Source organism: Eurypyga helias, unplaced genomic scaffold (assembly GCF_000690775.1).
Source record: "Eurypyga helias isolate BGI_N326 unplaced genomic scaffold, ASM69077v1 scaffold1036, whole genome shotgun sequence".
Lineage (NCBI taxonomy): Eukaryota > Metazoa > Chordata > Aves > Eurypygiformes > Eurypygidae > Eurypyga > Eurypyga helias.
The window spans coordinates 345-25,103 of NW_010254416.1; the positions used below are offsets into that span (position 1 = coordinate 345).

Sequence of the window (24,759 nt, forward strand, 5' to 3'; positions counted from 1 at the left end):
GGGCCTTTTTTTCTGTTAATTCTCCGTGAAAGCATAAGAATGTGTAACAATATGAGGAATTTCCAGGAGAGACAAGTTGACTTACTGAGACACAGGAAGATGTAGCAGAGACATCCCAAGTGGGAAGTGGTCAGTAAAACACCATAAGCATACGCTGGCCGAGAAGCTGGGCTGAGCAGTTGTGAAAGCACAGGATTTTGGGGGCTTACAAGCAGTGAAATAGTTACAGAGGACTACGCTGCAAAGGCCAGCTGCCCGCAGTGGTCTGGCTGAATGTGTATTGCACATTTAGACTGCCTGCATAGTTAGTATGACTGTTTTGCATGTTTATTAAGGCCGTCTTCTGGAAACATCTTCTGATTTCTTCTAACATTTTTCTTTTTAGAATATTGAGTACATGTTCGGCATTGTTGGTATTCCAGTCACTGAAATCGCAATTTCAGCCCAAGCAGTTGGCATAAAATATGTAGGAATGAGAAACGAACAAGCAGTAAGTATATATCTATAGTAGGATCAATACTCCTTCAAGTAATATAGTGTAAGATTTTTATCTGCCACTTTTTGGGGAGGCTCATCCAGGATTTTTGTTTTCCCGTAGCTTTCTGTAGACTTTACAAGATACTCCTCCCTTAATTTTTTCTTTCACTGAAGTCCTTCCTTCTAAATTAGGAACAATATTATCAATCTCTCTCTAATGGATAGTATTTTAATTCCTTTTTTAGAGCTTGCTTAGCTACTTCTTTCTGTTTTGTTTGGAAAAATGTTTTACTTAGGAGTTACTACCTGCAGGCCTAATAAAGGTAGATTTTTCCTTGTCTCTGTTCTGTGCTTGCAGTGCCCAAAGAGGAAAGTTTTCCAAAAAAAATGACTATTTTCAGTTATGGTAGTATCTTTTTTTCTTCCTGTGTTTTAAAAGCTCACCGAACAGCAAACCGTAGAAAGTTATAACGCTTCTGAATGTTCAAAATCAAGCACAAACATACATTAGGCAGTCTTAATTGTATATATTTCAACTTTGTTGTCCAGGTATCAGGAAGTAAGCTCATTAGCGTTTGGATGTTATGCCACTAGTTCTCGATTTGTCCCCAGCAGTAGCTCTTTAAGCATTCAGTAGGTGGTCTGAGGATTAATGTAATAACTTCAGGTTTCTACCTCACTTTCAAGGATTGCTACACAAGCTGACTATATTGGACTGGTAGAAAATGGACCATCAGTTTCCCATACTCCGAGTTGTTCTACTACATTTGTCAATTTTCCATAGCTGATGCCAACAAATCGAGAAATAGTTCCATTGTTATCAGGAGATTTTTCTTGTATTTTAACTTGTTTATGGATCCTGTTTCTCTAAGAACACTATTAATTAGAATTTTTCCACTTTGACAAGGAAAACCTTTTAATATTCTGGACCTGCACAGTATTCAATACAGTATTCACTGTGTTTTGCAGCAGTGGTTCTTCTTCTGTTTTCCACCATGCAGTTCATAGCCTTGGTGGATTGTCCCAGACATCAATAAAGTATTAAAATACTAGTTCTCTGAAATCAGGTGGTCACGAGCTGTATGTTTTGCATTCTAATCTTACAGCCTTATGTTGGAGTGTGATAATTTAGAGCAATGCACGTCTCTGGAGAATCTGTAACTTGTGAAAGAGGCAAACATCCAAATGTGTTTAAAAGAGGTGTTTGATTCCACTGAAGGACTGGGAATTCAACACAGCCTTTATTCCTCTAGGCCATTTAGCAAGTATTCTAGTTTTAGCTTTGGTTATTAACATAATTAAAATCAGTTTCCTCATGTATCTGTAATTAACAGAAGATTGCTTTGCACTGCCAAATGAGATGCTGTCCTATTTATCACTCTTTACTGGGCTCTTTTCTGATAGGCTGAGGAAGACGGGAAGCAATCTGCTGTGTAAATGGTGAGGTACTTCGCTTAAGGGAATAACAATAACGTGAGGACTTGTTTTTACATCAAAATATCAGGGCTTCTCTTTGAGGATTGGAAAATGATGAACAAAGATGTATCTTGTGGTGGGTTTTGATTTGTTGTCCTCGGTGAAGAGAGTAATTCCTTGGCAGAGGAGAGGGTAAAGTTTATACACAGTATATTCAGGATACACAATATTTACATGTCATGGTTTTAATTGTCCAAATTTATTAGTTGTGTGGTCTGGCTGTGGAAGGTGTGTATACAGCTGCTTCCTTGGTTGGTGAAGGCAGCTGTATATGATCTGAGATATACAGAAAACGAAGTTTTTTCCAGGGGTTGAGTTTTTGCCTCATTTCTGGGCCAAATGTAGCAAGAGCCTGTAAAACTGCAGAATAAACTCTTCAACTAGAGAGACCAGGTTAAAGCATGAAGTTAAAAGCTAAGCAGTATGACTAATTAGTTAGCTAATCTCTTGTGGCCTGTAGTGTGGCGTAAGTTAGCTAGAAGCGGTTTAACCAGTGTCTTGCATGCCCCTTGAATGCTGAACTGTTACGTTGCAACTCAAATGGGGCGTGTTTGTGTATTATTCCCTGGGTACTTAGAGATTGCTGTGATTGTTTAGAAGCCTGATAACCCAGGTCAGTTTTGAACTTTAAAAAAAAAAAAAACCACCACACCCACACCTTTACTACAATATTATACATTAACACATATTGCTAATGTTTAATTCTTCACCTTTAATAATAATCATCACTACATACTCAAAGTAATCTCTCCTTGATAATAGTATCATAAGTTAGTCAAGAAAATATAATATACTAGAACTGGTAGAGCGTAGTTACCACAGATGAAATCAGACTCTAGAACCCTCCAGTAAGGGCAGCTGGAACCAAAGTGGGCATCCTTTTTTCCCACTCCTTAGATCTTTTATAAGAACTGAATATCTCTTAGCCCTCGGCCTCTGTGCCTGGACTGTGCGGTACTGGATGGGTGTTACTTTCCCAGGCCAAGACAGGTCCTTATCTTGTTGCACATCTGTTGATTGGTTTTTGTTCTGGGGGTTTGTTTTGTTGGGGTTTTTTGTTTGGTTGGTGGTTTTGGGGTTTTTTTTTTCCCTGCCTCACTTAGCTGTTGCTGCTTTTCCTAAAGCAAAAGTAGTGTCTTCCCAGCTCTCAGAGTTGCAGTTTTTCAGTGACCAGCAATTGGCCATTGCCAGGTTATTCTGGGACTCCTGCTTTAAGCCTGTGTCCACATGTTCAAGACCTGCACTTAAGTTGTACAAGCTCAGCTTCATAACAGCAAGTTCTTGTTACAAGTTGCTCACAAGCCCTACAGGAACATCTAGCATTAGGTACAATTAACATGAAGGCTTCAGGCCTGCTCCTAGGCATGGCAGTACTATTTTAACTGGGCCACTGGGCACAAAAATACTTAACCATTGTTTACTAGCCATGTGGTCGTAGTTTGCTGATGCTTGAGTTGAAAACAGACTCATTTCATTAAACCTTGCTTGGTGTGCTTCTGCTTGTATGGGAGCAACAGGCCTCTGCTTTGGCTACAGTTCAGATCCAGCGCTCATGGGTGGTTGTGAACTTTGCGTTCGGTGCCTGCATCTGCACCTCCCACATTTCTCCATTATGCTGATTGTGGGTTTGGTGGTCACTGCCATTTTGTATGCCTATGTCCTTCCTGCCTGTCTGAGGTAAATAAGGATCTGGTTTCAGCTTATCAACTGTGTCGTGACCTTAGTAGATAATATGGGTGCCATTACTCATATTTTAGTGGTGTGGTGCAAGGTTTATGAGGAAAATGGAGTTTTGTTCTTACTGTTCACACACACAGACACACAAATCTTTTAAGTATATCTTCAAAGTTATTTATGATCTGCTTTCCTCTAAATACAAATAGATTTAGTTATGTTGCTTCCTTGCAGAGTGAAGGAGTAAAAGTTTTCATGGCAATGACTGCACATGAACCTAAATTCTATGTGCTGCTTTATTTTGCCTCTCAGTTCTAAAAAAATGATTGCCATGGAAACTCAACATGGTGTTTTGAGTTCGAGTGGCAAGATTTTTGGTAACACCTACCCCAAATATTTCTAAACTTTTACAAACAGATATGTCGTCAAATTGTTAGCTAATTCTTGAATATTAGCATTATTTTTCTTCTTCATGTCAGAGGCTTACAAAAAGTAGAAAAATATTTTTCTTGTGGATGTACTATGTTTGTCAACAATTCCCTATCATAGTGCTTCAAAGAAAATAAGGGCTGCTTATTATTCCTCTACTAAACCCCATTTTTTTAGCAGTTTGTATCTGTGGGAGCATGAGGATATTGAAGACAGTTTCTCCTTCTGTGTAAAAGCTTATAAGAAGCCTGTGTTTTCACTCATCTGAGCTGACATTGCCAACATGCTGCATTACCTAGAATTGTTCATAGGTTTGAGGAAAATATTTAGTAACTTTGTGAACTTCTAAAAGAGGCTTTTGTGTTACTTATTCTTCTTACCACAGTAGTACTCAAATAAGACTCAAAATCCCAAGCCTATTTCAAAAGGAAAGAGGACGGCTGTAAGGCCAGGACCTTACTTTAAAAAAATATGTAAATTTGCAAAATTACTTTTTTCCATTAAGTGTTAGAACTTGCTGAGTTCAAGACATGAGAATGTGATGGATGGAGTTGGCAATGTCACAGGTATGAATCCTTTCGAGTTCTCAGGCTGCCCATAAGCTTCTGCTTCTACTTGATCATGTGCTGTCTTCTCAGCAGATTAACTTGATAGCTGAATGTTTAATATTACTACAGGAATAGCATAAAATTATACTCCATAATAATACTGCTGCTAAGCTGTTTTAACATGTGTTCTAGGGGTTACTTTGTGAGAATTATTCAAAATGTAATTTTTCTTTGCGGTGTCAAAATCGCAATAACAGAAATGGAATGAGAAGTACTTCAGCAGCTCAGCTTGTAAAAGACAGTCCCTAATCTCCTAATGAATCTCTCCAGTGTGTGATTTCAACCTTTTGCTTAATTTCTGAAATATGATGAGTCATTCCAGAGGTGGCTGGGCTTATGCTTGTTGCCTCACTGTTGTAAATCCCTCTTCCATCTTGGTCTGGAAGGCAGCAGAAGGCAGAAGTTTCTTACGCTCTTCTGCTCATTTTGCTGCCCTGCTTATGAGGGTTTTCTTTTATGTTGTTGGAGTTTTTTTTTCCAGAAATCACAAATATTCCTGATGTAATATCCTGAAACAACAGAAGCCTGAAATGTGGAGATGAGTTTTGAGATTTTTAATATATGCCTTCATGAACACACCTTATAATGGGGAGGGTGAAGGGGTGCTTCCATTTACGTGTGAGCTCTAATGATCAGTACCTTCTTATTTTCAGTGTTTTGTTGAAATTTATGTAAAAGCTATCACAAAATGTATATATAATAACAACTGTATAATTAACTCCACTATTTTCAATAGGCCTGTTATGCTGCATCTGCCGTTGGATATTTGACTGGCAGGTACATTCCATATTTGTTAATATTTATAATAATACAATATTAATTATATTAGTCTGAACAGATAGGAGCTAGCAATGTTTTTCTGTTCTGGAGCTGGGTGGTTTTAGTGCATGCAGTTGAAATGGGACACGATTTTTTAAAATAACTCTCAGTAACTATTATCAGTATTCCTGTTGCTATGATTCAGGGGAGGAACAAGGAAATGCCTAAGCTCCTATAATACTGTCCATTTCATAACTTTATTTTTTTCTCTTTTAATTCCGGAATAGTAGTTTAACACCACTGGTATGACGGGCAGAAATCACGCCACTGTTGTTTGTTGCAACTTGGTGGACTCGCTATAACTTAATCTTGTCAACTGGGCATATTGTTCAGCCAGTATCTTATCAATACAGAGACTGATCATATGCCTTCCAGTCTCCCCTCTCCTGCTTCTGACACGAAATACTGGCTTTCCCTCTTTTCTACTGCATTTTGCTCTTAAAGCTGTTGAGGAGCATTCTGTGGCCTGTGACTTGAGATGTGCTTCTTGGGTATCCCATGGGTCCTTTTCTAAAGTAAACATCTGGTGGCTGCTTGCTCACAATTGCAGACCTGATGACACGGGTGAATTCCTTATTCTGTCAGTGAGCATGACACCTGTGTCACACAGCTCTCAAGTTTTTCTTCCTTTGAATAATCCTCTGGAAGTAAACGTTGTTTTTCTGATATGTAAAGAGTCTGTAAAGCTACTAAAGAATGCTCAGTAGTTAAGACGTGCCATTTTTTTTAATCTCGTTGACTGGAATACCAAGTGCCTCTGTCTGAATTAAATATTTGTATTTAATATCTGTAATAATATTTTTTTGTTGAATCAGATACACTTCCTCCTTTGTGAGCATTCTACATGGATACCTAGTGCTGAAGGGAAGCTGAAAAAAATGCTAAAATAAGTGGCTTACCAAATTCCATATAAATGGTAGATGATGGCGTAAATGCAATGGGAAAAGTAAGGAGCTGTGTTACCATGAGCCTGCATATGTTGCAGACCCCTGTGTGGGTGGCACGTAACAACAGTTGGGTTGGTACAACTACACAATTTCTGATTCCCATGCCTGGCCTCGCCATTGAGTAAAACTTTAATATTTTATATTTCAGCATCACATCTTACTGGTTTTTGTTGATGATTTATTTGCTGTTCCCTGTGCTTACTTTCCTTTTCTCTATCTCCTCTTTTTTTTTTCTTTCTTTTTCCTCTAGGCCAGGAGTATGTCTTGTAGTGTCCGGTCCAGGTTTTTTACATGCCCTTGGTGGAATGGCAAATGCAACCATGAACTGCTGGTAATTTGACTACATTTTCCCTTTAAAATTGCCATAATTGTTTGCTGTTACTTGCTGCGGTTGTTGAGCTCTGCAGTATTTAGTATAGGACCGTTCTTCTTTCTTGTGGGTAATGAGAAGGGAATTCTTCATTTATCAACCCTAAAAGTAATTTAGTTTCATTTTTTGTGTTCTCATGGATAAAATTCTCCTTTTTGTCCTCCCCCATTATACATATATTGGAAAATCTATCAGTATCCTTGATTGTATGGATACATTTGATAATGAAGTCGATACTGAGCCTGTAATGCTTTATTGATTGTGGAGAGTCTTAGAGGTTTTGTTCAAAATTTACATCCACATTGCCTTTGAATTACTGTATCTTGTATGTGAACAAATTGACAGTTGCATTGTTAAAGTCCATGTTTTCTCCCCACGCAGACATTTAGAGCTGTAATTAAATATTGAATTAAATGATGTATGGGGTGATGGCATTTACTCCGACAAACCTTCACTGAGATGGGGATTTTTGCTGGTCTGCCACTGAAACCTGCTCAGAAAGCTGTATGAGGTAATTCGGGCAGAAGCTCTGGTCATACCAAGCACACGTGATCTGGCGCATTAGATTAGCAGTGGCTGATGGACAAAGGAAGCTTGATAATGGGAACGCTAACAAATCAAGTCTCTGACACTTTGAAAAAATAAAGACCTCTAGAGTTCAAATTCTTTTTTTTTTTTTTAAAAATGAGGTTTTGACTAAAGTTCTGCTGTCCCTATGTGACCTTAGACTAAAAAAAAAGATCATGTGAAAACCTTGCTTTTGAGCAGTCATGGATTTGGTTATAGGAAAGAAACATTCATGGCACTTGCTTATAGATCTGCAGAAGACATTGCTATTTTCTGACAAACTGGGTTTTGTCTCAGATAAGCTCTGTTTATCTGACTTGGTCTTACATAAACCTGTACTCCTGGCAAAAGATGGAGTGACTTACCTAGCTTGGAAGAACATATGACTGTATAGTATGACGATGGATTTTCACTGGCCAAACCATACTGTTTGCCCAGTGACTTTCTTACATAAACCTGTAGTCCTGGCAAAAGATGAAGGGAGTGACTTACCTAGCTTGGCAGAACATATGACCGTATAGTATGACGATGGATTTTCACTGACCAAACCATACTGTTTGCCCAGTGACTTTTTAGGTTGGTCACATCAGCCTTGCCATTTGCCCCACCACGTGCCAAAAGGAGAGAAGTAAGCAGTCACAAACCGTATATTTAGTCTAACGAAACTAGTTTTCCTTGGCTCCTTCGTTAGTAGGCGCGTCCACTGAGTATTTGAGAATCCCAAACATGCTTTCACATTTACTTTTGGCTGGTGTTACCGGTGTAAGAAAGGGTGCTATGCTGTGGAGAGAAAGAGTGAGGGTTTTTCTGTTAACTGATGAGCTTTCTGGCCTGTTTTAACTATACAGCAGCGTGAATACTTGGGCAGACACTACAGAGAAGGGACGTTCAAGGGAAAAGCATGAGTAGCCCAAGCAAAGGAAAGGAGATGAAAATTCAGTACACATTGAGGGGTTTGGTTACCGATCTGACACAGTCTGCCATGGAAAGGGACGTAGGCCCCCATCATCTCCACAACTTTCTCCTAGCCATGTACTCCTGCCAATTGCCCTTTTAGCAGCCTTGGCACTTCTCTGCCCCAACAACCACATTTGGTTCATTATTCTGGAAAAAAGCTAACCCAGCAAAAATCAGTAAATAATGCCGTGTTGGCTAAGTCATCTAAATCGGCTCATTCTGCTGTCAGGTGAGCATCAAGCTCCTGGGTGAGGGCGGGAGTGGATTATGCAGCTGGGAGCAGAAGTTAGAGAGGTCTTCCCCTTCCTGTGGCAACAAAGTGTTAAGCCTCCTGCTCTGTACCATCCACTGCGAGGAACTGGCATGAGGAGACCAATTTGTAGGGTCAGATTCGCCCTCATGGGTATCTCCCAGATGTCACGTGATTCCATGACGTTACACCGGGTATTGTTAACATGCTACAACAGCTGAACTTGGGCTGTTTTCTCACAGAAGTAAACTAGTAGGTGAACTGAGCCTGCTGGTTCTGACTTTGAGTAACTCGGACTAAGTGATAGTCCTTGAAACTCGGTCTGAGTTGTCATCTTTGAGCCTGGAGATCGATTCTTCTGATTCTGCTCCTTTTCAGTCTCCTCCGGGTGAAAGAAACCTCTTCTGTATCAACGGGAAGTAAGTCAAGGAGTCTCAGGGCACAGTTTGCTACCAATTGAGCTTTTAAATAGCACTGCCTGCGCACAGGTTGGCCGAGTAGGAGAGCCTTTGGTTTACCCTGGAAGCTTGTCACAGTGAGCTCTTGGGTATGTAAATCTAGCCAACTAGGTAGCTAATGAGGTCTTGGTAAACTGTGTTTCCAAGGCTGAAACCTTTTCACATTTCGTGTTTAAAATTGCCTGCAGTGCTGCCGCCTTATCTCCTGCCTCACGCTGAGCAGAAGTGTTTGTGTATCCATTTGGCTGTGAGAGTAGGCTCCAAAGAAGAGTTTGTGATAGTTGTAAGATTTCAGTGCACAGTAGCATGGTGAAAGGCCATGCTTTTTACCTGAGGTTTCCAGTTTACTACAGTTCTTCTCCTGCAAGTCCATAATGCTTGCTAGCCGCCTTGTTTTCATTGTAGTCAGTGTTATTCCTGCCTCACTGTCGGTCTTTACTACATGCAGTAATAAGCACTGCTCATAATGTCTGCAGTATTGTGACAGTAGTACAGGATGATGATTTTGTAGGGGGAAAACTTCTTTCTGGTTAAAATTATGTAAACTTTCAAAGCAGAACCAGATCTTTTCAAGGTTTAGCTGTTGGTGTTGGCTTTCTCAAGAGCAGAGCGTTCTCAGTTATATTTCGGTACTGGGAAGTAGCAGTTACTTTGGTTTTTAAAACGTTTAAGTAAATGTGAAAAGGTAAGTGAAAGGAACATAAGGTTTGTCACTGAAACAGACTGGTTATGTATGGATCTTCATGATGATTTTGCTGAGGGCAGAGAATCAGCAGAGTAAAATATCTGGAGTATACACCAAATGGATTTCCCATAAGGATTTTTTCTAAGAGTTAAGAGGCAGCCTGAAGTTCTCATCTCGCTGTGTCAGAGGATTAGAACTGAGATTTTTTTTTTTTATTTGTGGCAGAGAAATGGCCTGGTTATGAAGCTTGGATTTAGACACAGATATACCCAAATATTAAGTGTGATTAAATTTAGCATTATGCATTGATCCCACTGTAATCAGCTTAACACCTTGTGTAGATAAATGGATTCAAAAGAAAAACGGTATCTGAAGAGAAATTGCTTAGGAGAAAAAGCCTAGAAAGCTATTGACCCAATGTTTCAATTTAGTGTGGATGAATGAGCAGATTAATAAGCCAGCTTTCTCTTATTAAGTCAGCATTTAGCATTTAAAGGAGTTTGACCTACAAACAGAATAAAAAGCCAGTTTTCATTCACTGTAGGATAATAATTTATTGTATTTTGTGGAAATTATACAAATGTATTCCTGTGAAATGTATAGCCTGTATTATAAACTAATGCTGCCTTTCCCACATTGCTGTGCTAACTTAGGAACAGGACCACTTGTCAACATGATAAATTTTTGTTTCTCTCTTTGGTCTTTGTTTTTCGAGGTTTGAAGATTTTTTGGGGTTTTTTTTGTTTGCTTATTTTTGTTTGTGGGTGTGGGGGGTCTTTTGTGGGTTTTTAGTTTAGTGTTTGGTTTGGTATTTTCATAAAAACTGAATGCAGGGAGAAGTGCTGTCAGGTACTCAACTGATTTCTGCTGTGTTTCAAATTGTATACATGGAAAACCTAATCGTTCTGAAAAGATTGTTTCTTACTGTGTTTCTTGGTTGTAGGTTTTGTGCACATTATAATGCCTCTTACGAACAAACATATTAATACTGTTTCACTTTTTAGATTAGCTGTTGTCATTCTCTCAAACCACCTTGTCACCCATGTTATCAAACTTTAATGAAAATTGCTAGCACTACACTCTGGTTTCAGAATTTTTATGCGAGTTGCAAGTCACTTAATGTGGCCAGACTGTCCTAAAACTAGCGACCCAAAAGCTGATAGGAAGGCTAGCGGCTGACACACTGATATTTAGAATCAACTCCTCTGTTGTGCTGGTCACTTTCTGTGCCTGTTGAGATCTGTGGATGCTGAAAGTGCACAACATCCCAAGAGCAGTAGGATTGACCATCAGGAGAGTTTACAGAGGTGGTTGCAGTTATAAGGAAATGTATTTATGCTTACAGTTGTGTATTTCTTTTTATATACTTTTCTAGGCCTTTGATTGTCATTGGAGGCTCTTCTGACAGAAATCAAGAAACCATGGGAGCTTTCCAAGAATTCCCACAGGTACACAGACATACAACTTTGTACGAAAAATATTTCAGTTAAATAATTGGTGGTGCTTCTTCATTAGTGTAAGAATAAAAATCCCAAATACCAACATTTCCTGACAGGTCTTAATAATGCTGTTGATTTGCTCCATCTACTGGTTTAAGAGTGATGCTGCGTAACATAGCAGATGATTTGAAATGTCTTTGTCCACGGTCATGTAAGAATTCATGCTGTGGTTTCAGTTCTCAGCTGGTATAAACTGCTGTTGTCTGTTCTGAGATGGAAGAAAGGAAAATGAACTTTCCAAAGAAAAGATAAGTAATGCTTTCTGGAAAAAATGCCAAAGAGCTTAGTGGCATGAGTATGGCTTTGACAGTTTCCATGAGATGAGGAACTGCATGTGGGTTTTTTTATGTGGGAGTTTTCAACTTGTTGCTTTCCATTTGGTGTTTTTTTCCATTTTAGTCATGTTGAAATGAGCAAATCACTTTGATATTATATTTATTCAGGTTGAAGGTGGTAGGCTGTACAACAAACTGTCTGTCCGCCCAAGCAGCCTAGAAGTTATTATATTCCTGCTTGAAAAGGTATGAAAAAATACTAAATTAGCAACAAAACATTGAGTTACCACCTCCTACTGTCTAAGCTTTGAGGGTTGATTTTTTGGATAGCTGTTACTGTAAATAGCTTGATCTTGCAGATGTTAGGTGATGGTTGGTTGAGTAAATTAATGGCCAGGGAGGTTTTTCCTGTGAACTGTGTTATGAAACAGGTTACAAATAGATTCTGGTCCTGTCTGATGCTTACTTATCCCTTCAGCATTTTTTGTTAGCTTCAGTCATAGATGGAAGTTTTTTAAGAAACTTGTTTTAGGGAGAGGTACAAGAACTAGAAATGCAATACCACAAACTTCAGCTCTTCTACCACTCATCATGTGAAGGAGATTTTGAGGGGGTGGGGCGTGGAGATGGTCATGTTTGGGTTTGGGGGTTGGTTGTTGGTTTGGTGGGTTTTTTTGAGAGACACAAAACATAACCTTATCTCAGTATTTCATAAAGGATTACAAAAGTGTCTTGCTGCTGCTGTAGCAACACTTGAGCCACGTCAGACTAAATTCTGCACACAATGAATTATACTGTTTCCAGAAGTGCAGTTTGAGCAGAGTATTCATCTGTAATAGAACTGGAATCAACTGTAATCGAATGTGGAGGTATTGGTTGTTTTGGTTTTTTTCTCTGTGCTACTTTAAATAGGATTCAACATGAAAGTTTAACGTAGTATTTCCACATATAATAGCTGATAATGCAGTTGTCTCGATGTAAATTAAACAAAGAATTTACAGCCCAATTCTATGCATCTACTGAAAGGTTTCAGATGGCATATAGAGGAAAATGTAACTAGCTATCAAAACTTGAGTTTATTGGTATAAATCAATCCATGGGAGTTTTTTCCCTGTGGTGGTTCAGCAAAAAAATGTTCCTCCTCTGCCTTCTGATGGGTTTGCTTGGGTTCTGCTTATAAAGATTTTTAAAAATCCTTTCAAACAGTAGTTAAAACTCTGATTATATGTTTTCTAGGCTGTAAGAACCAGCATATATGGTCGTCCAGGTTCCTGCTACATTGACATACCTGGGGATTTTGTGAATCTTCAAGTGAATAAGAGCTCTGTTAAGTGCGTAAAGATTATATTCATTATGTTAAGTCACTGAATTTAAAAAAAAAAGTTTTGAGTTACTTTTATATGTTATTTTCTTAAACCAAGAAAAAGGTAAACAAGAGCAAGAGATTAAATAATTTGCCATAAGGCTGAAATGACACTAAAAATCCAGGCTCTAAATGTAACATTCCATCATGATATGTCATATAGATTATAGTTTGTAATGAAATGTGCAAAAAGGAATAAATGAATAGGGTAGTAATACCATGATGTCACTCTGTAAATCTCTGCAACAACGCTACCTAGAACATTAAAGAAACGTGCAAGAACAACTTTGGAGTCTGTTTTTAAAAAAATATATCCTGTCCTGATAAATGCTGTGAGTAACATGGTGTGCAGCAGCTGTGGTTTTATGCTAAATAATAGGGTATATCTTTCAACATTTCTTGTTTCAAATTTTTTAAAGAGCCTCTTTTGTTTTGCTTGACTTCCAGGTACATGGAATGCTGCCTGCCACCCCCCATCAGCACGGCTGAACGCTCTGTTGTGTCCAACGCAACATCTATCATTGCTCGTTCCAAGCAGCCCCTGCTAATCATTGGCAAAGGTAGCATGCTTTGATGTGGATTTGAACTGTACAAGTTTTGGACAAGAACAATGACCAAAGTGATTTCTTTTTCCCCATGAGCGTTAGAGTAGAAGAAAAATCCGATAACGATTGTCTTAAGCCAACACGAAAGGATGATTTTGAAAATTCCAAACAAATTCTGTCAAAGATTGTCTTAAGCCAACATGAAGGGATGATTTCGAAAATTCCAAACAAATTCTGTCAAAATCATTGAATCATTTGGGTTGGAAAAGGTCCTTAAGGTCGAGTGCAGGTGTTAGCCTAACACTACCAAGTCCACCACAAAACGGTGTGCCTAAGCACCCACATCTGCGTGTCTTTTAAATCCCTCCAGGGATGGTGACTCAACCACTTCCCTGGGCAGCCCGTTCCAATGGCTGACCACCCTTTCAGTGAAGAAATCATTCCTCATATTCAATTTAAACCTCCCCTGGTGCAACTTGAGGCCGTTTCCTCTCATCCTATGGAGAATCCAGAAGTGATATTCTGTCTGATGCTCTGGCACATATAGCAAGAATCAGAGTAACCAAAGGTCATTTTCCCACATGGACTTACTGGAAGTGCCAGCCTACCTGTGTGGGGACATGAAGCAGCACAGCAGGTGTTGATATTATTGCTGTTTTACAGACTTCCCACTGTGCCCTACCACTGTATTTCATTCCTGAAATAGAGGTGTCCCTAACATAGATAATTTCTCTCTGTGCTGGTTCGCTTATTTTGTCACACCTTGTGCATGCCGGTCGCTGCAGTGGTGTTTCTCTTGAAGATAGAGGTCCGCTAGGAACAGGAGTGAAATAACCAACTTGTTTCACCCAGGCTGTTTTCCTGCAGATGTGGGAATCATGTGTATCTTGGACAGAGGTTCTGTGTTTAATCAGGGAGTGAAATGATTGAGATGGATCTTATCACTGATTAGGTAATAAAAGAGTAGACAGAAGGCAGGTTAAGAGAGGGGATTTCTTCCCCCCCACCCCTCGATACCCATGAAAAAAAGGATGCTATTTGAAAAGTGAAAAATAGGTAGATATGTGTTTTATTGATGTCAACAGTTGAGAAATAATTGTGGTTTCTTCAAATCTACTTAACAGATCTATCTGGACTTTTTACTATATATTGTTGTTAGAATTTTTGGAAGAAATAATGAAGTTTATTCTTCAGGGTTTAAGACTCATGGAGTTAGTCACTGGACAAGGACCAGTCAGTTTTTGTAGATTGCCTGGGCAACCTTAATTCAGGAGCCTTGTACTGAAGTTAGCCTCACAGTAAATGTATGCGTAAGCAGGTATCTTTACAAGGTGTTTGAATTTTTCTTTTTTCATAAAAAGCTTATAGTAGACCTGTTTTGAGCAGATGGTTACGGAGTATGTGATACCACGGTGTGCAGGGGGCAAGCAAAAATGACACGACATAACATGAAGGTTGTCTCCTGCTGCAGAAGTCTCTGCCCCATAATACTGATACCAATGCTGCCCACTCGAAACTGTCATTTTAAATGAACAAAATCTCCTGGCAGAAATAGCTAAATAGTTCAGCTGAAGTCTTTAAAAAAAAAAAAAAAGCTTTTGTCAAAAATACAGGAAATTGGAACCCAAATACCAGTAGCAAGTTATATTCCGAGTTCTCCAGAATAAAAAAACCACTAAGGCAGCTTTCAAAATGGGAAATAGTACCTTTTCTGCCACTAATGTAATCAGATTAATTGAAATTCAAGCAAATACATTAGGTTTCTGTAGTATTAAGCAGTCTCTTTCATTTCATTCAGGTGCTGCTTATTCACATGCTGAAAACAACATCAGAGAGTTGGTGGACCTTTGTGGACTGCCTTTTTTGCCTACACCAATGGCAAAAGGAGTAGTTCCTGATAACCATCCAAATTGTGTAGCTGCAGCAAGATCAACGTAAATATAAAGCAAGGCTTCTAATCCTAACATCTGTGAAACGACTAGGAATTGTGGTGGTCTGCAAGATGCCAGGGAAGCCAGAGCGTATACAACAAAACTTTTTCAACCACATTTTGCACCTCACTTTAGAGCACTGAAGATCTTGCTTAGAAAGAACAGATTTAGGTGGATCACTTTTGATGGTGCTTAGCCAGGAAGATACTTTATTTGAGAGCTAATATTCTGTAACTGTGAAACCTACAGCAAGTAGCTGTATGGATGTTGTCAGTGTGCATTTCATAACATAAAATCAAACTGGTGAACAGTTAAGTGTTTAACTTAGGGCACTGGACAAGCTAGCAGCTCTTTCTTTTCACACCATAAACAGAAGCTGAAGATGCACACGGTACACTTGAAGGTTTGCAGTCTGCTGTCTCTGCATGGTGTTTGCAATACACCGTCACTAAATTGAACTTTATTTAAAAAGAAAAATACGGTATTTAAAACTACACGGAAAGACTATGTTTAAAGGCATTTATAAGAGCTCTTCTTGGCTTTTGGCAAAATTAATAAGAGTGAACTAGGAGAATGCTACTAGGTATGAGCATGCACCAAGTCAGCTTGCAGAACAGAGTGTATATACTTTGGGATTAAAATACTGTTCATTGTTGAGCATCTTGCTTAACAGTGATAAAGGTAAGTTGTTAAGAAAAATGGAGAATGAAAGAATGTACCAAACACTATCTACCCAGCGGAAAGGTAAATTAGTAGGAGTCTAAACTGAGAGATCCACAACAATCTTAATTTTGGCACCCGCTGTTGCCCGTGTCGCAATAGTGAGTCTTCTGCTTTAACTGCAGCATCGTTATAGCATCTTGTTAGTCTCCTAATGTAACCATCCCTTTCCCAAACAGAGTGTATCAGGAAAATAGTAATTAATTTTCTTCTGGAGTTGAATGGCTCGATGATTGGCTGCGTAAAAGGATGTGGGGTTTTAGGGCTAAGCAAGCAGCTTAGAGGAAGGAAGCTACGTATATTCTGGGGTTTGCTGTGGTGGTTAGTATTACTTCAGATTTTGAAAATGCTATTAAATTTAATCGTTCTTCCTTATCTGGTTCTCTTATTTCCCTTTATTAGGGCGTTACAGCAGGCTGATGTAATCATCTTGCTTGGTGCAAGGTTGAACTGGATTTTGCATTTTGGTCTTCCACCAAGGTTTCGACAAGATGTAAAGGTTATTCAGGTAAGCAGGGAAATTATTACCACTTGAAGGAAGTCCTCCGTGTTCTAGAATTGCCTAGAACAGTTATTGTAAATTATTTTGGTAGTGTACTTCATGCGGCCAGTAACTGCCCTATGGATAGTGCGGTTCAGTGCATATACCTATGGTAGTTCTCCAGAAATACTTCTGATTTCTTTTTTTTGTTTGTTTTTTTTATAAAAAATATTACAGCTGTCAAGGTGGTGCCGTGATGAGGAAGGCAGGCACTTCTATGGAGTTGACTAATGCAGGACTAGACTTATGGTGCTTGTATGATCTTTGGAGTACTGGAATTTCTGTGATTGAAAGCAAGTTGTCTTGAAATTGTGAAACCTTTCATACTCTTTGATTCTTCTTTTGGCTGGATTTTTTTGAAATTATTTTCACATCGAGACTCAGTTATAAGAGTTTAGTCACTCAGAAATGTTAAACAGCCTTTCTTCCTCTTTTTATTAACTAATTAATGTATTTGGCCATCTGGAAGCTCTTTGATAGACAAATTGAGTTGTTTATGTCCCTTAAATCTTCTCCGTTTGAGTCTGTGATTGAAGAGTAGTAGTTGATTCAGTGTGCTGACTGTCCTGCCTTCAGTGATCTGGACCATCATCTCTGCTTCCAAACTTTACATCTTTTTCAGAGGAATAACATAAATTTTTAAGCTATAATTCCTCTTGACTTATGAAATAACACATTTTTATGTTTCCTTTTTCTTAAGAAAGTAAAGAAAAATAATTTTTTGTGTCACTTGGTGATTTTTTTTTCCACTGTCGAGGGTTAGTATTAAAACACTAGTTCAGTTCATAATCTGTGACCTGCTTGTAAATTAGCATTCCATGTCACCTTGCAGGTTTCGTACATCACTGATGAAGTAAGTTGGGAATTTCTTCAGTGCTCGTAATTTACTTTTCAGTTTCTTCATACTAGCCAAATTCTTACTGCCAAGTAGCATACACCAACTTTTCTCAGTACCAAAATTGCTCCTTTGTGTGGACCTCAAGGGTACACCTAAGCCTGAATTTGTAGTTCTCATACAATTATTACTAAAATCATAGAATCACAGAATGGTTTGGGTTGGAAGGGACGTTACAGACACTCTAGTTCCAACCCCCCTGCCATGGGCAGGGACACCTTACACTAGACCAGGTTGCTCAAAGCCTCATCCAGCCTGGCCTTGAACACTTCCAGGGATGGGGCATCCACAGCTTCTCTGGGCAACCTGTGCCAGTGCCTCACCACCCTCTCTGTGAAGAACTTCTTCCTGATATCTAATCTAAACCTCCCTGCTTTCAATTTAAACCAATTTATATTTAAATCACCACCACCTTCTCCTCAGTGCTCTAATAAAGTTCCATACTCTCTACAAGAGCTTGAAAAGCAAACAGTCAATTTCCAGGCTATATATGAACTTTTAATAAAATGGGTATGTGCCATAGGATTTTACTTTGCATAGAGCATTTCCTGATGACAGTCCAGTGAAAGGCAGAGTAAGTTACCTGTACAGCTGAAATAAGGTATGAAAATGTTGTTAGACAGTATTCCTCACTTGAACTGAAAAAAAAATTCTCTTTAATATCCTTGAATGAATGGGGGTCTTTCTTTTTGAAATATAGATTGATATTTGTGCAGAAGAGCTCGGGAATAATGTGAGGCCAGCTGTAACTTTATTGGGTGACATAAACGCCGTGACTAAGCAGGTAAAGTAATGTCAGGTGTTCTCCTGTTTTGACCTTAATTTTCTCTATTTTATCTAAAGTAAGTTACCAGTTAAATAAAGGAAAAAAAAGAAACCAGCTGTTTGTGCAAACCATTTTTCAGGCAACATATTCGTGCTGTGCATCCACTCTACTCCCAAATTAAAGATTCTGATTAGTGTTGCTCTGATTGTGCTGGGATCTTTCTCGAATGCGTTATTCTTGACACTCATGATTGTTTTTTAAAATCTGTTGAAAGAGATCTTCAATGTTTCAATGTTGTTCCAGCTCTTGGAAGAATTCAGCAAAAGATCATTGAAATACCCTTCGAATTCAGAGTGGTGGAAGAGGCTAAGAGAGAAAATAACGAACAATGAGGAAAGATCAAAGGTAGTGTTATATTAAAGAACAGAGGTCGTTTCTTGCCTTGACAGTTGCCGATGCCCAGTTAGTTTTGTCACTGGTCTGTATCCAAGCTCCTCTGTTACTTCTGACAAATATGTCACCCAGGCTTTGTGTACCATTCTGGTACAGACTTACCCTTGCCAGGCTTATGAACTCTAAGTTAAGTCTTAGTACTCAACTGTAAGTTAAGTACGCTGACCTTAAGAAGACCACAGCCAGAACTGCTGAATTATGGGCAGTGGCTTCTAAGCAGTGGACAGGTACTCCGAGTACCTCCAAGTGGAAGCTAGCTTAGGTGAAGATGTATTCTCAGTTTGCTTCTGTAATTGTGCTGTTTAGCATTGCTGGTGGAAGTATAATCCATGTGAAAAGCAAGTAGCTATTAAGGCCAAAAGACCACAGATGCTTGGCATGTGCCTAACTTGATGCAACTCGTATTGTGCAAGCTCTGGTGTATGTTTCTGAGACTGGGATCTAAAATAAATTCATTCTAGCAGGTCACTGTTTTGAACCACCTCCCAGCACACAGATGACAGTGCACTTAGGGTTATCAATAGTCAAAACTGTGCAGAAAAAATTTCACATGCCTCAGGTTATACTGAGTTTTAACAGCTTCCCGTTAGTGATAGGCCATCCAAGGGTGGCTGAGCTGAGCGAGCCTCTGATAAATACCTTGTGTCACCAGGATAGATGCAGAGGGGCGACCTTGATGTTATGCATGGAAGACCAGATACTTGAGCCTTACCTAGCAGAGTGCGTTTTTATTTCCATGTCTCAGTTCTGCACATTATTATAAATTCTACGCATAGGAGTTACTAATCTCTCTTCTATTTAAGGCATTAGCATTGCAGAAATCCCTGCCTATGAATTATTACACAGTCTTTCATCATATCAGAGAACTGATACCCAAGGACTGCATCTTAGTAAGTGAGGGAGCAAACACCATGGACATTGGACGAACTATGCTTCCAAATTCCTATCCCCGTCAAAGGTATGGTATTTTGTTTGTTGTGCTGACTTAACAGGCTACATCTATGTAGAAATGTTTCCATTTTGCTGAGAAGTATGATGGTCCAGACTTTTTGTAATCCCTTTTAAAGGTTCTAAGTAAAAAGTAAAAGTTCATATGTTGGGAGAGGGGTTAAGGGAGGTTTTCCACTCAGATACTGATGTCCTGTCATAGATTTTTAAAAATTCTCTGCAACTTGTGTGTGTGCTGTGCAACAGGATGGCGACGGTTTCACTCTTCTTGTGGAGTGAGGAGCATCATTGTGTGTAGTCTAGGAATTAAGGGCTGTTTCTTGAAGGGGCGGAAGTGAGTTCTGTGTGGTGAGGTGTAAATTCTGATCTGACTGTGAAGCTTGTGCCTTCTTGTGAAAGTAGCACTGAAGTTGTAAGTGAACCTAAGTACTTCTTCGTAACCAAAACACCAACCAACCAAAGAAGAAAATCCCACTTCCAGTAAAGTTGGGGGAAGAGTTTGCATTTTTCCGCCACACCCCCCCCCCCTTTTATTTAAAATAAGGGCACAGTAATGTTAATGGTTGTATTTTCAGATTGCATTGCACATATCTGAAAGCAAATTTGGAAAGTTAACCCTAGAATAATCTAGTTCTTTATGTACTTTTGTATCCATTATGTGCTTCTGACTGAAACGATCTAACTTCATTACAGCTTTCAATTTGATTTCAAAAGTTGAACAGAAGACTACAATTTGAACAGCAGTATTTAACCAATGGCTTTCAGACTTCCGGTTATATTTTCAATGAATTAAATATAGAAAGATTTCATGTAGTCTGCCTATCTTTACAGTAATTGAATGGTTTTGAAATATTGTTACTATGCAAGCTAAAAGCATACAAGAATAGTTCTTTATTGTAGTACAACTTGTTTATAAGACCTCTTAATTTTAATTAGAGTTCCAGGATGTTTATATTACTTAAAACATTTGCAATATTGTCAAATGTTTGACTGAATATAATAATCTATACATCTGGTATCTCTTTATACCGGTTCTTTATGAAACAGTATTTGAATAGTATATGGCAAATGACTGAAAGCAAAGATAAGTCACTTAAAAGTTTGAGTAGAAATAAAGGGATAGCCATTACGTGTTCTCCCCTTTAGGCTTGATGCAGGTACTTTTGGAACGATGGGAGTCGGACTGGGGTTTGCTATAGCAGCTGCAATGGTGGCTAAAGACCGAACACCTGAAAAGCGAGTCATCTGCATAGAAGGAGACAGTGCTTTTGGATTTTCTGGGATGGAAGTGGAGACTATTTGCAGGTAACTGTTTTTTGCTCAGGACAACATATATTGCTGTACATATGGCATATACATCTTCATATATTGCCAGGGTCGATTTAACTGGAAGGCCAAGGATGTTGCTGTTAGATGGGTACATGAAAACAAGCCAAAAAATGTACGTGGTCATTTTTATGCTGTTGTGACGTAAAGTGTTACCAGCGATGAGCAGATCATGTTTCAGGTGGAAGTTATGTTTTTTTTAAATTTACTTTCCTTTTAAGGAAAAGTAACACTTTTAACACCTTGTGGCAGATGTACCCACCCCGGCAAAGATCTGACAAAAGCCCACCAAATTTCCCACCACAGGTCTTGTCATGCCCACGTGGTGGTGATCAGATTTTGGGGGTCAAAAGTAAGGAGAAAAAAAGTTGGCGTCTTCAACCAATGGGGGCGCTATTTGACTGTATATGACCACAGATCAGATTTGATTAGGGTATAAGTGGGGTGCTGCCTGAGAGCCACTTTGCATTGGTCCTCCTCAGAGCAGTGGGTCTGCAGTCGGGGACTCTCCCCTTAGGTTGGGATGCTGCCAACCTCTCTCCAGGTTGAGAGCCCTCACCTGTATTAGGTGAGTGACTGTGTATTTTGGATCACTGGCCACAAAGCTTAAAAATTCTTAAGTCAGGTGTGTAGTCTTAGTTCACAGCCAACCTCCTGAACCTGTGTATTGTTAATGTTTGTCGGAGTCTCAAAGCAGTTTCAGTTAGAGTAAAACTTAGTTTGAGTTTGTTACCATTTTGTTAGAAAATAAATCCCATTTCTAGTTTGTTAGTCAGCCTGGCTTGGATTTGTGAGGATCTGCAACACACCTTACAGAAAGGTGCAAATACTTCAGAATTCTTCAAAAGTGCTTTTTTTGTTTGTTTGTTTGTAGATACAACTTGCCAATTGTGATGATTGTAGTAAACAACAACGGGATTTACACTGGTTTAGATGTAGATGCCTGGAAGGAGATGTTAAAGTTTGGAGATCCTGCTACATGGTGAGCATCTTCAAAGTATGTCCTGTTAATTAAGCAAGCAGTGACCAAACTGAAATTTTTCATAAAGTGAACTTAGTCCTAGGCTAAGCTTGTAGCGTTAAGAACTGGTTGCCAAAAGGAAGCACCCAGCCTAATTCCAGACTATTGTTTACACAGCAGTGCAGCAGAGAGATGACTCTATTAGTTGTCTCAGGTTCCTGCAGCAGTTCAGGCCGTGTAGTACAGAGTTCATAGTGGTTCACAGTGGATTTTGGTAACCACCAAAATCACGATAGTCTCCACAGTTACCTGAGACTTGTGTTCTGAGTTTAGACTGAGCTTCTGGTTCTGTAGCTGGGATCTCTCTACCCGAGAACTAGGCTAAAGCTTTGCTTAGGAATGTCTCCAGAACGTGAAAATGAATATGCTACCCCATATATGTAGCTTAAGTGGTATAGGAAGCATAGTTCTCCCAGCCCAGAATAATTCATCAGGCCAGCACAATAATCATCTTAGACTTTAAAATCAGTGCTAAAGTAATTAAATTAGTCAGTCTGGCAATTCTTCCCTGCCATTAATCAGAGTTTTTTTCCATTTTGTTACAGTGTGCCTCCTGTTTCTCTGCTGCCAAATTCACACTATGAGAAAATTATGTCTGCCTTTGGAGGTAAAGGATATTTTGTTAGAACGCCAGAAGAATTGCAGAGTGCTCTGAAGGCAAGCCTGGCTGACAAGAAAACACCTTCTCTCATAAATGTAATGATTGATCCACAGTCAGAGAGAAAGAAACAGGTGTGTACATGTTTTACTTTCTTTTTCCACAACCTTCCTGTGGGCAAGCCTCTGAAATCCTTAGGAAGTATCACTTCAACCACAGAGAAGGCAGAGATAGTTTCAAGGCAGAAAGATTGTCAGTAGATTTGGGAGTTTAGGAGAGTGGCTGCTTTTACATAATGCCATCTGCTTTCCTTGGGTTTTGGTTCGGTGGTTGCGTTTGGTGTTATGGGTTATTTCCATTGGCTATTATCAATGCATAATGTCTTTAATGACTGTTTCGAGAATTCATGGATGTTCCTTTCCACTCCTGACAAAATCACATACTCTTTTTAGGTTGGAAAAGACCATTAAGATCAAGTCCAAATGTTAACCTAACACTGCCACGTCCACCACTAAACTAAGACCCTAAGTGCTTCATCTTTTTAAACACTCCCAGGGATAGTGACTCACCCACTTCCCTGGGCAGCCTGTTCCAGTGCCTGACAACCCTTTCAGTGAAGAAATTTTTCCTAACAACCAATCTAAATTCCCCTGGAGCAACTTGTTGCTTGTGCTATCACCAGTTGCCTGGGTGCCTGGCCAGCACCCACCTTCCTACAACCTCCTTTCAGGTAGCTGTAGAGAGTGATCAGGTCTCCCCTGAGTCTCCTCTTCTCCAGGCTGAACACCCCCAGCTCCCTCAGCTGCTCCTCACAGGACTTGTGCTCCAGACTCTTCCCCAGCTCTGTTGCCCTGCTCTGGGCACGCTCCAGCCCCTCAGTGTCTTTATAGTGGTGAGGGGCCCAAAGCTGAACACAGGATTCGAGGTGCGGCCTCACCAGTGCCCAGTACAGGGGGACAATCGCTTCCCTATTTCCTAAAATGAGACTAAAAGTTTTTGAGCAGTCTTTATTTCCTGTAGATTCCACCTGGTGGTTAATACATATTTATATCCTGTTCCTCTTAACTGTTTGTCCATTCTGATATGTTTGTTATTCCGGTTCTTTGCTTCCAGGAGTTTCCGTGGCTGACTCGTTCTAACCTGTAGCAGAAGATGAAGATAATGGTGGTGCAAGGCAACGCGTTAAGCAACATTGAACTTGTTTCCAGAAGTGGAACCAGTACAACTCTGTTTTACACAAGCATTGGAACAAAGTGGGATTCTAAAGGAATCTTTAAATGCTGAAATTAAGCAATCATAAAATGAACAAGACACATGAATGTATACTAGGCCTTCTCGCAGGCTGTGATGACAAAATGACATTCTTTTACTTACTCATACCCACTGAGATTTGTGAATTAAGATTCTGGATGTAGCGAGTAAGCTGAGGGTTTTATACTGAGAGAAAGAGAAGCCTTTGGCAGTCTGCAATTATAGTAGCTTCATTTTTAACCGACCACAGACGTGCTGTTTGTCAGAGACTTTGTCCTGTAAGGACCAAATCAAAGCATCTTGTTGTGAAAAAGTGCTGATTGGCCTCGTTGTGCATTGAAGCCCATTGGGTTGGTAATCACTTCGTAATTTTACAGATTGTTTTCTACCTGCAGCAGAAGCTGAAAAAGCAAACAAAGCCACAAAAGAACAACAACAAAAAAAGGGCCAAAACAAAAACAATCCTTACCCAACAAAACCAGGTGTTAGACTTAATGTTCAGTTTGGCTGGCATCACAAAGCAACCTGCAGCATTCACGCCGTGGCTGGCTAATTCTGCAAAGAAAGATTCTTCATATAATGTACTTACTGTTTAGAAGTTCAGTGCCTGACTGTGATGCAGAACCAACATTTAAAGCGGGTAGTTGGCCTACCTGAGGTTATACCTACTGTGTTTTCATCTGTTGTTGCATCTGACCAGCTCATACTTTAAAGTGAAGTGGTTTTTATTCTATGCTTCCATCATGGCCTGCAGCAACTACTACTCAGTATACTACCAAGCAGGTTACTTTGTATTTATGTCTGTTCTTAAATGCACTGGGTGGTTCTTTGTTACGTATGTAAAAGGAAAAATTCTGGCTCTGATTTGAGTTTTGATTGCTTTATTGTCTGTTACTCATTGGCATTAAGT

The 24,759-nt window shown here is 39.4% G+C and overlaps 1 protein-coding gene across 1 annotated transcript; it reads left to right on the forward strand.

Moving 5' to 3' along the window:
• Positions 1-385: 385 nt before the first annotated feature.
• HACL1 (2-hydroxyacyl-CoA lyase 1) lies at positions 386-23,744 on the forward strand (the record flags this gene model as incomplete). Its single annotated transcript, XM_010152950.1, has 16 exons — positions 386-490; positions 5,401-5,441; positions 6,681-6,761; positions 11,093-11,165; positions 11,660-11,737; positions 12,728-12,822; positions 13,302-13,414; positions 15,198-15,333; positions 16,453-16,558; positions 18,187-18,270; positions 18,556-18,657; positions 19,509-19,663; positions 20,800-20,958; positions 21,854-21,961; positions 22,546-22,732; positions 23,712-23,744. Coding segments are annotated over 16 exons (1,656 nt in total), but the record flags the coding sequence as incomplete, so codon positions are not given.
• Positions 23,745-24,759: the final 1,015 nt, after the last annotated feature.